At 37.2% G+C, this 19,594-nt stretch overlaps 4 protein-coding genes across 6 annotated transcripts; 1 reads left to right on the top strand and 3 right to left on the bottom strand.

Annotated features, from left to right (window-relative positions):
- Window positions 1–519: 519 nt before the first annotated feature.
- LOC127250197 (heat shock factor-binding protein-like) lies at window positions 520–2,459 on the bottom strand. Its single transcript, XM_051273359.1, has 5 exons — window positions 2,326–2,459; window positions 1,725–1,772; window positions 1,490–1,513; window positions 1,360–1,402; window positions 520–969 (listed from the first exon to the last, which is right to left on the bottom strand). Exons 1-5 carry the CDS (start codon window positions 2,326–2,328, stop codon window positions 827–829), a joined length of 261 nt encoding a protein of 86 aa, XP_051129316.1. The 5' UTR covers window positions 2,329–2,459; the 3' UTR covers window positions 520–826.
- Window positions 2,460–3,911: 1,452 nt separating this feature from the next.
- On the top strand, window positions 3,912–6,102 carry LOC127247873 (xyloglucan 6-xylosyltransferase 2-like). The gene is made up of 2 exons (XM_051269939.1): window positions 3,912–4,242; window positions 4,310–6,102. Exon 2 carries the CDS (start codon window positions 4,408–4,410, stop codon window positions 5,782–5,784), a length of 1,377 nt encoding a protein of 458 aa, XP_051125896.1. The 5' UTR covers window positions 3,912–4,242; window positions 4,310–4,407; the 3' UTR covers window positions 5,785–6,102.
- Window positions 6,103–6,516: 414 nt separating this feature from the next.
- LOC127247861 (isoleucine--tRNA ligase, chloroplastic/mitochondrial) lies at window positions 6,517–15,356 on the bottom strand. 2 transcript variants are annotated; one of them, XM_051269918.1, is made up of 22 exons: window positions 15,027–15,356; window positions 14,221–14,416; window positions 13,945–14,099; window positions 13,749–13,850; window positions 13,466–13,535; window positions 12,859–12,971; window positions 12,436–12,504; window positions 12,121–12,228; window positions 11,851–11,998; window positions 10,537–10,768; window positions 10,145–10,431; window positions 9,925–10,061; window positions 9,633–9,780; window positions 9,331–9,462; window positions 9,048–9,176; window positions 8,627–8,754; window positions 8,383–8,541; window positions 8,172–8,297; window positions 8,032–8,105; window positions 7,696–7,945; window positions 7,436–7,615; window positions 6,517–6,980 (listed from the first exon to the last, which is right to left on the bottom strand). In XM_051269918.1, the coding sequence occupies exons 1-22, from the start codon at window positions 15,117–15,119 to the stop codon at window positions 6,732–6,734; spliced, it is 3,285 nt and encodes a 1,094-aa protein (XP_051125875.1). In that variant the 5' UTR covers window positions 15,120–15,356; the 3' UTR covers window positions 6,517–6,731. The 2 variants fall into 2 exon arrangements, with proteins under 2 accessions (XP_051125875.1, XP_051125884.1); XM_051269927.1 differs by having other exon boundaries at window positions 14,221–14,384; window positions 15,027–15,355.
- Window positions 15,357–15,869: 513 nt separating this feature from the next.
- Window positions 15,870–19,094, bottom strand: LOC127250508 (translocase of chloroplast 159, chloroplastic). Of its 2 annotated transcripts, XM_051273842.1 has the most exons (2): window positions 18,767–19,093; window positions 15,870–18,651 (listed from the first exon to the last, which is right to left on the bottom strand). In XM_051273842.1, exon 2 carries the CDS (start codon window positions 18,492–18,494, stop codon window positions 16,011–16,013), a length of 2,484 nt encoding a protein of 827 aa, XP_051129799.1. In that variant the 5' UTR covers window positions 18,495–18,651; window positions 18,767–19,093; the 3' UTR covers window positions 15,870–16,010. The 2 variants fall into 2 exon arrangements, with proteins under 2 accessions (XP_051129799.1, XP_051129788.1); XM_051273831.1 differs by having other exon boundaries at window positions 15,870–19,094.
- Window positions 19,095–19,594: the final 500 nt, after the last annotated feature.

Raw genomic sequence — 19,594 nt, 5'->3', positions numbered from 1 at the left:
AAACTAGATATTAATTAAAGCCTGTTACATTAACATTCTAATTAAGGATAATTAATCTTTGTAACCATAGAAGACAACTCTAATCGAAATGAATGCATTTGTCTTATACCTCTTGATTTGAAATTACTGCTTATGTCCGGTATTGGCCATAACTACCAAGAACATTCTTTGGTCTTTGTAGGAGGGGGAATCAATAGAGTTGAAATGATCAAATTATGAGAAATTGGTATCAATTTATGCCAAATTGCCCGACATATAGTTCCTCGAACCAGATTTTCTAAACAAACCAAGTGAGTCTGAAGCAAAAAAGCAAAGCAAACAAAACATGTCCAAAAAAAGTAAACAAACGATTGAAAAGGAAACGAAATATGAAACATAAATCATGAATCGTACTAATTAATATCATAATTATATAATCTATTGAAATACTATTATAATACAATCCTTCCAAGTAAAAGTGGCCGTTCCTTCGATAGCACCTTTAACCAAAATAAAGAGCTTACACAATTCCAAGGCACATAATGGAAACTACATGAAATTCCAGCATTCAAATTTATACCATATCACCATCATATGCAATGAATTCTTGAATATTTCATGTTCTAACACAAACAAACAATAATAGATCATACATCCAAATGCACTAACCACACCAAGTATATTTCGCTTTCGAACAATAGTAAATGGCTGAGACTTTTGAAAATAGTATTGTTCAAGAATGATAATAATTATAACTGCAAATCAGATGTGAGACTGGTAAGGATAGAAACAACACACGAGCAAATGAGACAACGATAAAGCAGGGAAGTAGTAAGGTACTCTTGTTTCATAAATTATCTTTGCCCGAGTTGGGTTCTTCCCTAGTCGATGGAGAAGCTGAAGGAGATGCAGAATATTCTTGACCCATCTCAGTTCTGAGATCGTTGATGCTCTGCTCTAATTCATCAATTCGGTTTCCCATCTCATCAAGTACAATGAAGTCAAGGAACAAACTTTAGCAAATTTTTAGGGCTTAGAATAAACTTGTGCACATCATTTCAATACCATTTTAGATAATAATGACAAATAATGTGCATCTTGACTACAATTTTTGGGGCTTAGAATAAAATTGTGCACATCATTTCAATACCATTTTAGATAATAATGACAAATAATGTGCATCTTGATTACAAAATTTTGGGGCATAGAATAAACTTGTGCACATCATTTCAATACCATTTAAAACCAATAGAAACCAGCGCGACTAGCATGTATATTTTTTGTTGGCTTCATAACATATGTCAATTCTATGGTTGTGAAAATATTATATACTATAAGATATATCCATAACTAAAAGCAAGATGCATTAATCAAGGATATTCTTTGAAATGATGGATTCCGACATTGTTTGAAACCTGGATTGCTGAAAATAAGTGTACACAAAAGTGAGGGTGCATAGAGTCCAAACTCAATGAAGATAATGAAGGTAAGGCTCATTTCCATTACTTACCATTTGCTGAAGAAGGTTTTGCACCTAAAAGTCGAAAGAATAAAGTCAGCTTACATATATGATATATACAACGCTTTACAGCAAAACGAAGGTAAAGAAAGGGGGAAGATGCTAAAACCAACAAGAATCTTGCTGGAATTCTAAAATCAATATCATTAGTTCACATGCCCACGAGCTAATAAAGATGGAAGGAAACATTAATTTAACATGTGGAGTTCATAAAATAGAAACTCACAAATGCAGACATATCAGCGGTGCTCTGTTTAGCATTATCAGTCCCATCCTGCAAGTTAAAACATGAAGATACATCAAGAATGCATAACTGTAAATTTATGTCGATTAGATGCTTCAACAAGAACCAGACAATGAATCTCTCGTGCTACAAAAATACTTCGATTAATTTATCAACATTATGGACAAAGAAAATTTACACGTCCTAATTATAGAAACTCATAAATGATACATAAGCATAATGACAGATAGCACAAATTAGCAGTTAAACGACATTCTACATTGTTATTGCAAATCAAACTCATCTTCAGCACATTAACAGCGCTAATATACAAATCTTTTCAATATCTCTCAACTACAACAATATTGATCTCTCTGAATCTCCTAAACCAGCAAAATGAAAAGTTTTAAAAACTAAAAATCCATATAACGATAAACACGGGCAACCATTACCCAACATTCTCATACATCAGCAGCACCAAATCGCCATCCAAATGATAAAATTTAAACGCAGGGAAGATACAAAATGCAAAGGTCGAAAATGAAAATGCATGATCTATGACTTCAAACGGAAAAACAACCACAAATGCAATCCAATGATTTACCATTTCTCCGAGAGCTTTCCCGAAATCTGCAATCGAGAGAAATCGGAATTATCAGATTTGAAATTGTGAGTTCAAATTTCGAAATCTCGTTGGAATTTTGAAACGCCTGATCGAGAGAACGGATTTCAAAATTTTGGTGCGCATAAATTTTGAAACGTGAGTACTGGGCATAGACTATATTGGGCCAATCTGGGTCGGGCCAATCAAACTGGGCCTTGGACTACTAATCGGGTCTGGATCCAAGCCACTTATCCGTGCCCGAGCAATAATTATACTATAAAATAACTACTTTTTTTTTTTCTTTCCTCTCCAAATTTATTTGGACTTTATTTTTTATTTTGTCAGTCAAATTTATCTATTATTAATATATCAAAATTAAATTATTATTTTTGATTAAAAATTAATTACATTCTCTTTTCTTTTCTTAAATTGGGACGCCCAACAAGTACTATGATATTATCCGCTTTGAGCTTAGCTTGCACATATTTATTTTTTTTGGATATTCTTCAAGAGCCTCGTACTAGCTCACTTGAGATTTATAAAATATCAATTTTCTTCGAAACTTCCGATGTGAGACTTGAGTTTGCACCCCCAACAAAATTTAAAAAAATACCTCAAACTATTTATTTTACTTTTATTATTTTTAATAAAATATTTCTTTTTTAAAAATTTTTGATGCTAGACACAAATGCTATAATTTTATCGGTGAATTTTCAATTACAAATAATAGTTAAATAAAATTACTCCATAAAATAACATATTAATGTAGGTTTTGTTTTTTATATAGTGGTTTTTATGCACGATTTTTCAAAAAAAAATTAATAAATTATGTATATTTATTATTTTTATATTCTCAACCTAATTCTTTATATTTGACATGAAAAAAATTATTTTTAACAATTTTATAAAACAAGCACACCCGTAATTTATTTTGGGTTTGTTTGTTTGGGTAATTTGGATTTTAAGTTGAGATTTGAATAGTAAAAATTTTAAATTTGAATAATTGTATGATGTGATATAAATAGGTGTTTGATATGTTATTTTGAATGTAAAATTAATTTTAATATAATATAAAAATAAAAAATAAATATTTGATTTGATGTTTTTTAAAAAAAAATTAAATGAATAATAGAATTTTATTAAAATCCTTGAATGAACAAACCCTTTAAAAAACTTCAATTATGAAATAATTAAAAAATAGAGTTTAATTAAAAACAAAAATAAAATAAAAATGGATAGATGCCACCTCAGTCACATCTGTCACGCGCTGAATAAGACATAATGGCCGTCTCTAATTTTTGCCCGAACATTATAACAACATTTTGGACAATTTTGTCCCCAAATATTGAGAACAAAATGGGCCGACCTTTGGGCAAATCGGGTAATTCACTTATAATAACTAACATATAATTCATCCGACAATTAATACGCGCATAGTAAAATCAACAACAAATTGTCACGACTCCGTGGGCCCAGACACCAGATAGATCTAAACCGTTCATAACCATAAAGCGAACGGTTCAGATCAATTCGGCGCTGCAACGCCCGGACCTTGACATAAAAGAATCAATCAATCCTCTTGTGTTAATGTCTGATCCAACCCACCGTCTCCTCCATTTTGCATTTGATTTTGCAGTCTCCACCGACACCAATTCTCCGCCGTTCTATACGCCACCAGATTCGATTTTCGATTTCACTTTCACCAGATATTCTCGGTTGTACGACTCCCTAGTCTGGATTGAAGGTTAAATCTCAAAATCCTGAATAATTCTCCATTGATCGCTGGGTTGGAGGTTAAATCTCAAATTCCTGAATAAATCTCCGTTGATTGCTGGATAAATCTGTGAATCGGGTGTTTGGGGATTGAGATTCTCATTATCGATCGGAATCGGAGAGGTTAGGGTTTCGGGGAAGAAGGTACGACTTCCTAGTCTGGATTGAAGGTTAAATCTCAAAATCCTGGATAAATCTCGGTCAATTGCAGGATGAAGATGTGAATCTGGTGTTTGGGGATTAAGATTCTCATTATCGATCGGAATCGGAGGGGTTAGGGTTTCGGAGAAGAAAGCATTCGCGACGGAGATGCTGGATCGGATCCTCGGCCAGCGGCGTTTGAGGGAGATCCAGCGCCTCTTCCGGCGAGGTAAGCTGACTCTTCTCTGCCTTCTTCTCACTGTACTAGTCCTGCGCGCGCATCTCGGCGCCGGAAAATTCGGCACGCCGGAGAAGGACCTGGATGAGATCCGCGAAACCTTCTCGTACATTCGGAAGCGCGTGGAGACGCGGCGCGTGTTGGAAGAGACCTCAATCGAGCACCACAAATCGAGTGGAGCTGCGGAGAATGTGAACACTAACAGTTACGCAGAATTCGATATCGCGAAGATTCTGAAGGATGAAGACGATGGAGTGCCGGAATTCAAGCGCGATCCGTCGCAGCCGTACAGTCTCGGGCCGAAGATTTCCGATTGGGATCAGCAGCGAGGCGAGTGGCTGAAGAACCATCCGAATTTCCCCAATTTCGTGGCGGAGAAGAAGCCTAGGGTTTTGTTAGTCACTGGATCTTCGCCTAAACCATGTGAGAATCCGATCGGCGATCATTACCTCCTGAAATCGATCAAGAACAAGATCGATTACTGCAGGCTGCACGGGATCGAGATCTTCTACAACATGGCGTTGCTGGATGCTGAAATGGCTGGTTTCTGGGCGAAGCTGCCATTGATAAGGAAGCTTCTGATTTCGCATCCGGAGGTGGAGTATCTATGGTGGATGGACAGTGACGCCATGTTTACAGACATGGCATTCGAGCTGCCATGGGAGAGGTACAAGGACATTAACTTGGTGATGCACGGATGGAACGAAATGGTGTATGATCAAAAGAACTGGATTGGATTGAACACAGGGAGCTTCTTGTTGAGAAACTGTCAATGGTCGTTGGATCTTCTCGACACACTGGCGCCAATGGGGCCGAAGGGGAAAGTCAGGGAAGAAGCCGGGAAGCTCTTGACGAGGGAGCTGAAGGACAGGCCGGTGTTCGAGGCAGATGATCAGTCAGCAATGGTGTACATTCTTGCGACGCAGAGGGAGAAATGGGGGGAGAAGGTGTATCTAGAGAACCATTATTATCTGCACGGGTATTGGGGGATTTTGGTGGATAGATACGAGGAGATGATCGAGAATTATCACCCGGGGCTTGGGGATCATCGATGGCCGTTGGTGACTCACTTTGTGGGCTGCAAGCCTTGTGGGAAGTTTGGGGATTATCCGGTGGAGAGATGTTTGAAGCAGATGGATCGGGCATTTAACTTTGGGGATAATCAGATTTTGCAGATGTATGGATTTACGCACAAGACGCTTGCGAGCAGGAGAGTGAAGAGGACGAGGAACGAGACAGGGAATCCTCTTGAAGTGAGCGACGAGCTCGGGCTGCTTCACCCGGCGTTTAAGGCTGTCAAGGTATGACATTTTGCTCGATTCGGTTTTCTTGAATGTGTCTGAAAATGTTGGGGTGGGATCGAAAAAAGCTGAACTGAACTGAACTGAATTTATGGAGAAGTTTGAGCTATATATATATATAGTTTTAGCTATATAGCCTGCCCTATACTTGGTGCCTTTGTGAATTTATTTGTGCAATAATTTGAGCATTGTGTTGTGTAATACTGCCTACTTTTAAGGTTATGCCAATCTCCATGGATATGTAAACTGAGGTTGAGTTCTATGTTTTTATTTATTTATTTTTGTTACAGCTGATGAAAAAAGCATACGTGTTGTTGGAGTTTATTTAATTTGGTATTTATTTATTTGCCTAAATGGGATGATTGTTATTGCATATCTACACTACATTCTTTGTTTGCATTTAAAATAACGTTAAATATTTGTGTAGACTACAATTATTATTATTATTATTATTATTATTATTATTATTTAAATTTGGATGAATTTATATTAAACAGATCAAAATGGCAAAACAAATACTCCCTACTTAGATTGTAAGGGTTTCATTTACCTGTCTGATAGTATTTAAAATTAAAATATTATTATATTTGTATAATTTTTTACACAAATATCATTATAATAATACTATATAAGATACTAATAAAAATATTTTTGTTATTTTTTCTTGATTTGTATTATATTTTTATACAATAATTAATATTAATGATTAGCCTGCAAAATATAAATGAGACAAAAAAGTAAATGAGACACCAGAATGGAAATAGTATATAAATTTCAGATAGAAAGAGTGTATTATCTTGTTAGGGTTTATACAATTGTCAGCACTTAACAGTAAAGGGAAAAGATTGTCTTATTCATGTATAAATGAACATATAATTGAATAAATATGACACCAAAAAACATAAAAAGATTGACGAAGTTGAGAGAAAATCATACCTATGTTTGTGTCCCGATCAACTTGCCGCGGCAAGCGCCGGAATCGGGTGGCTTACAATGCTGTGACAACGGCCACAGAGCGTCGGATGGTCGTCGTAACTACCAACCTGAAGTGAGAAATTCCAGCATCGTTCGCATTTCAGCCCGTCTGCACGTGATACACCGATCCAAATCTTGTTCTTGCTCGGAGTAAGATACTCCCCGGTCAAAGGTACGTTGTTTTCGCTCACGCTTGCGTTGTCTTCCAAGAATGGTAGAATCTCCACCTGCAAGTTCAATGTTTCGACATAAACTATATAGTTCAGTAAAATTGCTCATAACTTTCCAATGGTTTTGAAATTCAGTATAAAATCTCTTCATACTTTAAAAATTGCGTGGCTGAGGGTTTTATACAATATTTTTAAAAGTATACGGGAGCGTTATAAATTCTTAAAGTAAAATGGGGATATTCGCTGAGTTTCGAAACCACTGAGAAGTTTCATGCAACATTTTTAAAGTATAAAGGGGCACCATGCAAGTTAAAATGGAGATTTATGTTGAGTTTCAAAACCACAGAGGATTTTATGTAACATTTTTAAAAATATAAGGGAGCGTCATGCAATTTTTAAAGTAAAAAGAAAGATTTAAGCTAATCTTCGAAACTAAAGAGGAGTTATGGACAATCTTGTCATATAGTTCAGACAAGCAGTTAGAAGTCGAAGTCCCGGGAAATTGAGTGTACCTGAGATGTAATGAAGATTCGATGCAATGCGTCGGCTTCACTTTCAGACGCGCACATATTGGTTAGCCTTGAGAGAAGATCGGCATCGGATGTGTGGAGGTACACTTTCGCCTCTAAGCTGGAACCAATCAATTTTGCGGCACGCGCAGCCTCGAGAACTTTGTTCACCTCGGTTCTCAGCTGGGATTTAGGGACGGGAGAAATAACGATGCCAAATTCAAAGAATGCAAGTGATTGAAGTTTTCGAGACAAGAAACTACCTCAAGAATCATCGCCCAAAAATCGACCTCTTTCTCCGGGAACGCTAGATGTCTTTCGTTCGATTTGGGCCATCCCGACTCGAAGACAAATTTTGCTGCATCTCCGTTTTCGTCGATGAATGGAAACGGAAGATTTTGCCACACATCTTCTGCTAGATGTGGCAAAATCGGAGCAATGATCCTAACAATGGAGAGTAGTTGAGTTGCGAGGACTGTTTGGCAACTTCTCCTTGTCGAACTTGTGGTTCCCCTTGTGGAATTTAAGAAATTGTCGAGGTAAGCCCGTTGAATGCAGGAGATGTAATGTGAAGAAATGCATACGTGATTAGTGCTTACCCCACATAGAGTCGATCTTTGGCTACGTCCAGGTAGAAGTTTGAGAGATCAACAACGACAAACCGCTGAATTGTCTGGAAGAATGAAAAAACATGGGAAGAACAGTACCAGAATGTCGAATCAGTACAAGAATGGCATACCTGAAAAATTTTGAAGAACTGGTAATCATCGTAGCTTTCTTTGATGTTCTTCACCACAGTTTCGAGTTGAAATAAGGCATGTTGATCGATCATTGGCAGCTCATCGTATGGAACAGCATACTCAGCCTGAAAGTATGTGAAAGCATTGAAGAGCATCGACAAAATGTAAGCAAATTTAATATACAAGTTATTATCTTCGAAGAAGCCTTACCTTCCAATCGTGCAGGTTTCCCAGAAGAAACCTCAAGGTTCCTCTCAATTTCCGGTACACGTCTGACATTTGACGGAGGACTGTCTGCCCGATCATCACATCACCTGTGTAATCTACGCTGGAAACCCAGAGCCGAAGTACATCTGCGCCAAAGGCATCCTGCAGAAGATCGACAAAAGATTCAGTATGTCAATAATTTTGTAGTTTTTTTTTTTTTTTTTTGCAAAATTCTGCGACACTTCACCTTCTTATCTTTTCCTCCTTCGATAATAGTTCTTGGATCAACGACGTTTCCCAAAGATTTGCTCATCTTGAAGCCCTTCTCGTCAAGTACAAATCCATGGGTTATGACACCGTGGTAAGGAGCCTTTCCTGCAAAAATAGTGTAAAATTGAGCAAAGATGAACAAAAAATGGTTTACTGAATCATTAAGCTAAAAATTATTAGTTCATGGTGTTAGTGCAATATATCGTACTCTATTATGTGGATCAATGAGAAATCTTACCAGATAATATATGTTCTATTAGCTATATAATTCATTTAGCATTTTATCGACTATTTATGCCCAGATGCTTATTGTGTCGAAGTTGAGATCAAGTAGAAATTCAAGTAGAAGGTCTCTATGAAATACAATCCTAGAAAAGGATAATTGTCTTTTTTCTTACCGTTTGTAGCAATACTTGTAAGCAATGAACTCTGGAACCAACCGCGATGCTGATCAGTACCCTCTAGATACAAATCTGCAGGATAACTAAGCCCACTTCTTTTCCCCAGAACGGCAGCCCACGAAGAACCTTGAATAACGAATAGAATTAAAATCACATTATCATAAATATATGCATTCAATGCATCATTCTTTTGAACTTATGTTTTGCAGAAAGAATGGTAACTAAACTTGCAATGATTCATGTATGCACAATTAGACAGTGCCCGGGAAAGATTTTATACCTGAGTCGAACCAAACATCCATTGTATCCGTTCCTTTTTCATAGTTTGATGCCTCATTGTGATACTTTTCTGGAAGTAATTCCTCTACCTTCAGGTACCACCATGCGTCACTTCCCTTCTGTGAAATTATAGCTGCAAAAAGAAATGACTCAGATAAGAAGATCCCAATGTGCCAAGGCTCAGATGCATCAAATATATAGCTTGATTGTCATTTCGAAATGCTTATTTCAGTCAACCTAACATATAGCATTTTTGAAATCTCAAATGTAATGATGAGGAGCAACTAGATACATCAATCTTACTCTCAATGTGATCAATAGTTTCCTCATTCATCAATGGCTCCTTTGTCTCAACATGATAGAAAACTGGGATGGGTACACCCCAAGTTCTTTGCCGGGAGATACACCAATCAGAGCGACTTGATGCCATTGAAGAAATTCGATTTTCTGCCTGTCAATATCACAACTAATTTTATATCTATTCAATGCCAGATATGTTACTTCTACTCAATTCTCAGGGAACAGAAGATAACCAGAAAACATTAGCTATGAATACTCATGTTTTTACAAGAAATGAATAGGATGACGAAAAAACCTGTGGAGGAAACCAGGTGACTTTGGTAATTGAATCTAGGGCAGCCTTACGGAATCCTTCAACCGATGCAAACCATTGTTCAGTTGCCCTGAAAATCGTTGGCTTTTTTGTTCGCCAATCATACGGGTACTTGTGTTCTGCATTTTGAAAGGTATAGATCCATATCACATACCTACAACTTTGTCCCATATGATAGGATGAAGGCACAAATTGAACTTACTGTACGGCTCAACCATGATCATCGATAGCTTCTCATCCAAGCAGTCGATAACTGCAGTATTACCATCACCTAGCACATTAAGACCCTTGAACTGGCCAGCTTCTTCAGTGAACCTTCCCTCATCGTCGACAGGGGAGAGAACAGGCAAACCATATTTAAGACCAGCCACATAATCTTCTTGACCATGGCCAGGAGCTGTGTGAACTAATCCAGTTCCTGACTCGGTCGTGATATAATCCCCGCCGATAATGACAGGGGATTCTCTGCCTTCTATGGGATGCACGTACCTGCGTCGATTGAAGTACAGATGTCAGGGGCATACAAGAGATGAGTTTCATCAAAAAAATAAAAATAAAAATCGAAGCTCTGTGTTATGGGTTCATAAGCACTACCTGCAATTTTCAAGTTCTGCGCCAGTAAGTGTTGCCTTCACCATAAGCTTCATACCCCATTTTGCCTCTAGAGCTGGAACAAGGTCGGATGCAACGACTAAATACATACTTTTATTTTCCTTAAACACATGGCCAAGCCTTTTCTCCTTGTTGGATGACAATGCAGTTATTTCCTCCGGACTAGAGTTTACTTCAACAACAGCATACTGAAGCTTCGGGTTGACGGCAACAGCTGAAGACAAAAAAGTGAGTTATTCCAGGCATGTAGAAAAACCGGTGTTCAGTGGCAAACAAAATTCAAAACAACAAACCTTAAAGTACTGAAAGAACATAACACATTAATACGTGAGATTAACATATTTCTCCCCAAATCACAATGTATAGATATACCACAGGCAGGATTTGAAAATGGAACACATCTAAAAAAAACTGTTAATGTTGATTCCTTAAGAAGTGACTCTTGAATGGTTCAACATTTCTTAATATGGTATGGGTTGTGCTGTTAGAATACTTTGTACATGATTTAGCAAAAAAATTGTCAGATTTAACATATTTATACTATAGTTAAGCAATTTTCCTGATTGGTTCACAATGGTTAACAATGTTTTGTCGATCGACATATTTTCCAACATAGAACATGGTTCAATATATTTATAATATGGTCCAACAATAGTACCATGGTGATTTTTTTTACAGTTTGGCATATTTTGTATGTGGTTTCAACATAATGTTAAAATAGACTCTTAACACATAATCCAAATCCTACTTAATATAGATCAAATACTCCAAATTGAGGTATTAGTAGTAGCCCCAAACATTCCACTAACAAAGTCATGATGCATAAAAACATTTTTGTGTGAGAAGTAGAAGACATGTTAGAAGGTACCAATGGACAATCCATACAACTATAGGCATGAGTTCATCAACAGGCAAGTACACAGAGAAACAGCCTTAGTGCATACCATTGCACTAACTGAAATAATGCATTCATTTGACGTTCTGTTAAATCAATTTTAGATCTCATGAAAGAATACACATCGCATTTTCCAAGTAGTGGCTGCGGATGAGAATAAAAGTTATAGCATCATATAGAGAAATTGTTTCGGTACATGATATTCACCAAAATCTCAAGTTGAAGCAACTGTCTGTTATCTAACTATTCATTTTTAATCAGCTTCATAAGAAACACAGTTCCAGAAGCAACACAATGCCATAAGTCAAGCACTGAATATGTCTAAACATCTACAGTCAAAGAAATAAATCAGTGGACAAAATGAGTTCAAACAGACAAATAATAATAATAATAATAATTACCAGCATTAGCAGGAATAGTCCATGGAGTTGTAGTCCAAATAGCCAAGCCCAGATTGGGAACAAAATCATCCAGCAACTTACATGAAGTAGTGGTACTGACTAATCTAAAGATCGCATACATGCTCTTCGAAACATGACCCTCGGGATACTGCAAATAAAGTTGCAAAAGACAGGATATATTTTACTTAGTTCACTCAACCCCTAACATTTTAAATTGCAGTAATGCATGGAGTATCTAAATGAGATTATAAAGGTTAAAAGATTGATTACCTCCAATTCGGCTTCTGCTAGAGCAGTTCGAGACGAGGGGCTCCAATGAACTGGTTTCCTGCCTCTATAAATATATCCTTTCAGGGCCATTTGGCCAAACACTTCAATCTAGAATAGTTGAATGTGGATGAAGTAGTCAAAATGATAAGATCACTCCAACAGCAATAAGATTATGAACTACATTACAAAAATAAGGAGCCATGAAAGGATAAGTAAGACTTACACTACTATTTGTACACTATTAATATAGGAAACCATATTATTCGTAATCTATCAAAATATACAAATTAAACAAAAAAAAATGATTATATTCACCTGTGCAGATTCATACTCTGGGTCAAGAGTGAGGTATGGATGATCCCAATCTCCCCATACGCCATAGCGCTGAAACCATTACAAAAAAATTTGAAACACTATTAGTATTTTCTCAATATCCAATTAGGTATCAAAATTTATTTATTTTTACTTTATATTATTTAGTTCTTTAATTTTTTTTTCATTAAATGACCGTGGATATGCCTAAAACTTTATAATTGGATAAATTTAGTTCTGCATTTCGACAAAAAAAAAAAAAAACAGAAAAACTTTCAACAGTAATAAAATCACCAGACAAAAGATCCATGCAAAGAGAACCATTGACATTCAATTTCAATAGAAGAGAATTCTGCTTTCCTGTGGACAAAGAGTGAAACAGAGCATTTCTATTCCTTGTTTTATCAAATAAAACCAAAGCATGACCTTAAATGCTGCCATCTGATTCTTGACAGTTGACTTTGCAAATTTGGCTGCTTTTGCTCTCAATTTTATTGGTGTCAGCTCCTTTCGAACTTCCTGATCCAGCGACTGCAAAACTGAAATAAATGAACAAATATATGATGTGGCCCTACAAATAAAGTCACTTAATTGCAATTAGAAATTAGTTCCCCTAGAAACTATTAAGACAACGAAAAGTGATGCCATGGAGAAAGAAGAAAGAAAGCCATTGGACTATGGCCAGAATTTTCTGAAACCACAACTAACGATGAGCATAACCACATCTCTTCTTCAGTTATATTAACAACAGATTCCTAGCTTCTAGCAGTAGAAAATGGTCAAATGGGCAGGACTGGAAGTAAGATTAACAGAAGGGGATTCTTAGCCTTCAAAGGGGAGAAAAATTATCAACAAAGGGTGTTAAACTTCAGAAAAGAGTAGTTGCATAGTGGAAATGAGAAAATAGAGGTTTGTTCTGCTTTTTTGGAATCTTTTGTAAACTGAATAAAAGTAATTCTACTTTAAGAATTACAGCAAGAAAATTCATGTCTTGAGAGAGAGGGTGAGAGTGAAAGTGAGAACTGATACTTGCCTTTCAATTCAATTGGTAAACCATGGCAATCCCAACCAGGAACATAATGAACTTGGAAATTCTGAAGAAGCTGAAAGTAAGAAGATAAATAACTTAGAACCAACTTTAGAGTGCATGTAAGGGTGGCATGGCATAAACATCATGTACAAAGCGGCATACACATGCTCGATAACACAGAAGATAGATTCACAGAAAACTCTTTCCTGATTGCAACATTCGACAATATGAAGAATAAACTCTAGGCACCATTAACTTCACAAGAAGTACACAAACCCAGAATTACCTTATATCGGTTGATAATATCCTTCAAAATCTTATTTAATGCATGACCCATATGTAAATCGCCATTTGCATAAGGAGGGCCATCGTGAAGCACAAACTTGCCCTGTCGGATGATTGGAAACAACCAAAACTCATTTATCATGTACAAAGAACTGACATCAGCATAATCGAGTCAACACAGAAGGCAGAAAACTTACACCAGTATTGCCACCAGAAACCCTCTTGTACACCTGATTTTCATCCCAAATCTTTTGTATTTCGGGCTCCCTTACAACTGAATTTGCCCTTAAGCCAAAGGCAGTCCGAGGGAGTTCAACTGTGTGCTTATACTTCCCATCATCTTGCCTTTCCCCTGGACAACATGAGCATTTACATCAATTAAATATATTTCTTCGGAAGATGGAGTTAAGCGCACTGCCATCTAACACATTTAACTGTCTGAAATATCTTATCACTAAAAAGGTCTTCAGAACCTTCAGATTTTTTCCTTGCTGCCATTACAGGTCCACGCGATCTTCGCTTTGAGGAAGAGCTATGTTCTGTGTCAGAGCCAGTTGAATAGCATGTTGCATGTAGGAGGGATAAGACTTTCACGGAAGAACTTTTTAAATTTAACAAGCCGAAAACGGTTGAATTCCTAAAAGATGAGCAATTTTTCAGCGACAGAGCCTGAGCAAATTAGACATACCATATTAGATGTTCCAACCTCAAGGACAACATACAAAAACGTAATACTTAAAAGTCTTATAGACGCCACACAAGTACTCAACATCGAAGAAAAGAAGAAAGTAAGGTTAAAATAAAGAATGCAACTTTGCTGCCATACAGCTGAAATGTTTGAAATAGAAAACTTAATTATTTTATCAACTAAAACTAATAAGAACAACCTTTGGCATAACAAAAATATGAAAGAAACCAAATTACATCTACTCTTGCCATCATTCGATATGCCAAAACCTTAAGACAATAATAATTAACATAAAACTTAACAATGCAATGGTAGAAAAACTCGAAAACTAGATAAGAAAGTGAAGAAGCAATACATCGAACACTTGATATGCATTCATTCATTCTTTAACCGTGGAAACACATATCAGACAATCCAATAAAACACCTCCAGGGACAAAAACCAGCAATAATTAGCCACAAATTTCATTCTGAAAGGCTCCCAAGATAATTCCATAGCTATATTTATAAAAGAATGAAACTTTCGTGTACCCAAGATTCGAAGTATCTAAGTTAATCCTCCATTAAAATCTCATTCAAGTAATAACTGTACCTTGCAAGAAGAATTCTGCATAGCCATTCTGGTGAGGGAATATATATTGGTTGGAGTAGAGAAGTTAATGAAGCGGCCGGATTCCATTTTCATTGCCTTCTATTCGTCAATTGCTCCTCGTCCAGTAATCATGGTAAAAAGGAGCTCTTGCATTGACTGCCTGGTTTGATCGATCGCTGCCGGTCTGTAGATAAAAGGAGGCAGTGGCACCTCAACTCTGGACGTGGACGAGAGAGATTATCCTTTCAATTCGAACCATTTACAAGAATCCGCTTTGATTCAAGGGAGCCCAGGAGATGCTAGGACACACTACAAGAGAGAAGAAAGCCCATTTCACTTTTTCTCTACTGTGCAGCTCTTTTCATAGTATTCATCCACCCCACATTATTTTTATTTTTATTTCTCTTTCAGACCAAAATTATTTCTATTTTACACCATTTTAAAAAGCATATATACTATTGTCTTTTTAATAAAACATCATATTAATTTTATTTTATTTTTTTGTTATTACTTATTTTTTTTATAAAGCATATCCATCCATACATATATAAATGGCATTCTGATATATATATATAATGGAAATAGTTACTACTACATAATTACTTCTACTATACAATAATTTATTTATACTTTTCTTTTTTAAAATAATAAATTTTTTTTTTATAAATACTCATAGAATTACTCATATTTTTTTATTATTATTATCCAAATATCACTTTTTTTTTTTTTTATGCTGCCGTGAATAATGCCGACTATCTGATTATATATGATCCAATCGGCACTCTTAACTATTACTCTAACTATTCTATGTATCTATTAGATAAGATATAAGCACATTACACAAACCAAAAATTAGTATGCGACTGTGTTACTACAGCAAGAGAAGACTGACTGTTACTGTATACATACAAAATTACAAATGATGCAAGAAGCCAAATCCAGCCAAAAGAAAACAACAAACAAAGACCTTCACAACAGCAGCAGCTATGGCGAAGATCTTCTGCTCGACGGGGAGCAGACTTTCCCAAATACCGTTTTCGCAATCGAAAACAGAAACATTACAGCAACCTCAACCTGATCCACACACCTCGTCTTCATCGAAATCTTCCCATGAAATCTGCTGTCCAAACTCGCCTCGATCGTCATCTTCGACGTCCCGCCGACCGCAAAATCTGACTGCACGTCGCAGCCGCAGATTAGATCGCCTCTGTACTTCACAGCCGACAGCCCCAGAGAGGCTCTACGTGACGACGCGAGATAATTCTCGTCGACCCAGCACAGCTCCACATTCGCGCCACAAGTTGCGTCAACGATTCCCGCATTTCCCGTCACCGTTACCCGATCCCCGACTCGAATTTCGTCCCCGAGTTTGATCCCCATCACCTCATTTTCGTCGGTCAAGGCAATCGACATATCGGTTTCCCCCCGCCGAGACGACGATTCACCAAAATGGCAATCCACGGTCGAGAGAGCCGTCGTTTTGTCGTTTATTTGTTTCTTCTTAAGTAGACTCGCAAGATAACGGTACTCGCGAAAATAGGTTGTCCTTTTATCGCAGCTTAGTTTCGTCGATTTCTTCCCGATTCCGACAGGACTTCGAATAGCAGCGACGGAGCTCAGATCGGATAACGTCTTCATCGAGTAACATAAGAGTAGCAGCTGCGACGTCCAATTTTCCTCCCGTTTGCAATGTTCGATCTTTTCGGCAAATCGACGGTTTTCAACTAGACATGCCGGAATAATGTAGTCATGCGCCATCGAAAGAAATTCCCCTACCGAACGACCTATAAGCTGTCGAGCAAAAAACAATTGCTGATCAGCAAACGCCCCGTCGGATCCATCCGGAGGAATCGAATCGGCATGGGTCAAAACAAGAATCGATTTTTGCCATATCGACGAGCCAAGACAAGCCGAAATTAATTTCAGAATCGGCAGGTCATTTACGGCGCTCGCCTGCGAGTCGAGACGATCGACGTATAGGAGGATAACATCAGATTGGGACTTCTGCATCAGCCTCTTAATCGAGAACAATACTTTTCGATTAGCTGATTCATCTTTCAGAGAACTTCTCAGACCCGGGGTGTCGATGATCTTCAGTTTTACTCCGTCTTTCGTACCGAAAATTTCTTTCACATGACCTGTCGCAGGCTCGAAAGCATCGACTGCGGTTTTCGTTTCTCCGAAGATGGAATTTATAGTCGAACTTTTCCCGACTCCGGTTTTTCCAAGAACCAGTATGCACATCGAACAATCTGAATCATCCTCGTTCGAAATTTCAAGTTCCGCGATCGATTTTTCAGTCGAATCGAGATGAGATTCTTGAGAAGCGATCGTCCCCTCTGCAAATCTCAGCTGATGTAAAACATCGGAAGCTACAGAATCGTCGGACGAACAGCGCAGCTGCCGCAGAAGCCACAAGTATTTTGCTCGTATATGCTGTATTTTCTCGAGCTTCTTTTTCTCGGCTTCAGATAGAGTTTCTTCCAATTTACCGCAAATTTCTTCTTTTGAGTACCCGACAATCTGATCATCGAGCATAGCTATTGGACCAGTCGATAGTTTCGAAATTTCGGGACAAGTTTCACTTGAGACTTCCACGACGGATCCAACATCTTGCTTTCTTACATTTTCCGGATCGCAGGTAATACGATCGTCTAAAACGATGTTACTTCCCTTCTCGTCCGCATCATCCATCGATGCTCCCGATTCGGTAACTTCAAGTTCCGTTAGATCAGCCGTTCCGGTAAAGGAAATCGATTCTCTTTGATCAATCGAATTGGCAAACTCCCTTTGATAAAAGATTACGTCTTTATCGAGAATTTCTGTCTTCTCCCCGTCAAACGTCGAATTGTGTTCTCCGTCCTCAGACGGCGATCCGAAATTGCTGCTGCTGCATCTCAATTCAGTGACTTCCGGCTCGACTGTCACACACAGGGAACAACCCTGTTCTGCTTTTCGATAAATCAAATCGGCGCATTCTTTTACGTCATCGATTACGTCGATCTCCCGAATTTCTTTATCCTCTGTTTCGACTTTCGAATTTTCCTCTTCCTCCATGATCGTCGAATGAGGTGTAGCTTCTTCAACTTCGATCGTATCCGACGATATTACAGCATCGATCGGTTCGTCATCTACAATAACATGCTCCATTTCATCCTTAGATTTCAAATCATAATCACTATTCTCTATTTCCTCGACGAACTCCGCATCTGCCGAGGGTCGAGCTTTTGGGGTGCTAATGCTATTAACTCTCAGCAAAGCTTCGATGCTCGGAACTCTAACGACAACGCCGGATAATCCGTCGTCGTCCGATCCGTCGTTTTCCGATGCCAAGCTGTTCTTGGAGTCATCATCGCTGTCTACAGATATCTTAGCTATTGGAATTCGAAACTTTTCTACCAATGAAGGTTTTATATCAACAATTGGCGTAGGCTTACTTACTGAAACTTCTTCATCTGTTACAGCCATGGATGCTGCATTATCGTCTACCTCATTTAAGAATGTTCTAGAAGAATCAGAGTCGTCGTCATCAACATTTGTAACAACCTTAATCAATCTTTCTTCTTTAACAAGAGGCTCAATACTACTGGGAAATGGATACTCGAAATTAGGGCTTTCAGTAGGCCTATCATAATCATAATCACCATCATCTTCAACACTTCCATAGCTACTAGAAATGCTGTTTCTACGGCTAGAATATTCAAAATCAGATTCATCGACAGTGAGGGGAGCTCTAATACCTGACGACGGAGCTCTGGGGGTCGCCGGAGCTGCTGACAATGGGACGCCTTGGAGCCTGGAGTCCATGGAGAATTCAAAAACTTAAAATAGGGTTGTAAATGGAATGAATTCAGTTTTGTTTTGTTGTTTGTTTAATCAATTAAGGATGGAATCTGTTTTTGTTTGTTAGGGTTTTGGATTTGGGGGTTTTATGGAATGGGGGATGGGATTTAGGTTAGGATTTTGTCTGTTTAGGTTAGGTTTGCGGCTGTGCTGCGTTGGGAACGAAGACAAATAAATACAAAGGCAATGGTGTGGTAACAGGAAAGAACAGATGGCATTTCTTGGTTCTTGCAGCTTGTATGGATTTTGGTCGTTGGTTTTCAGATAAGCCTGCTAGGGTTTACCTTATTTACGTCTATTTTTTAAAAAAATATTTTTTATATTGTTCACGTATATTATATTTCATCAATTTTATTTGTAGTCCATGAAAAATATGTATAATTTATATATTTTTTAATTTATGTTCTTTAATATTATATTTATTTATTAATGTGTCATAACTATTTATATATTTAATTTATTTTAAAAAATGTATAATTTTATATTAAAATTATTATTAGAATTAATGAGGAATTTGATTTAAGACTCAAAAGAGTTGTTCTTCTTTAATAAAACATCAAATTAATATATAGTGGTATTATAATTTAGTATATAATTTATTTTTTTTATTTTATATACAATATTCAATATGTAGTTACATATTTTGCAATTGTACTATTTTCTCACATTCAAACCACTTTAAAATAAAAAACTAAAAGAAAACTTCAAAAACACAATTAATTTCA

This window comes from Andrographis paniculata, unplaced genomic scaffold (assembly GCF_009805555.1).
Source record: "Andrographis paniculata isolate CXL003 unplaced genomic scaffold, ASM980555v1 Contig11END, whole genome shotgun sequence".
Lineage (NCBI taxonomy): Eukaryota > Viridiplantae > Streptophyta > Magnoliopsida > Lamiales > Acanthaceae > Andrographis > Andrographis paniculata.
The sequence above is the reverse complement of the archived record's forward strand: the minus strand, read 5'-3'. Positions and strand labels throughout refer to the sequence as shown.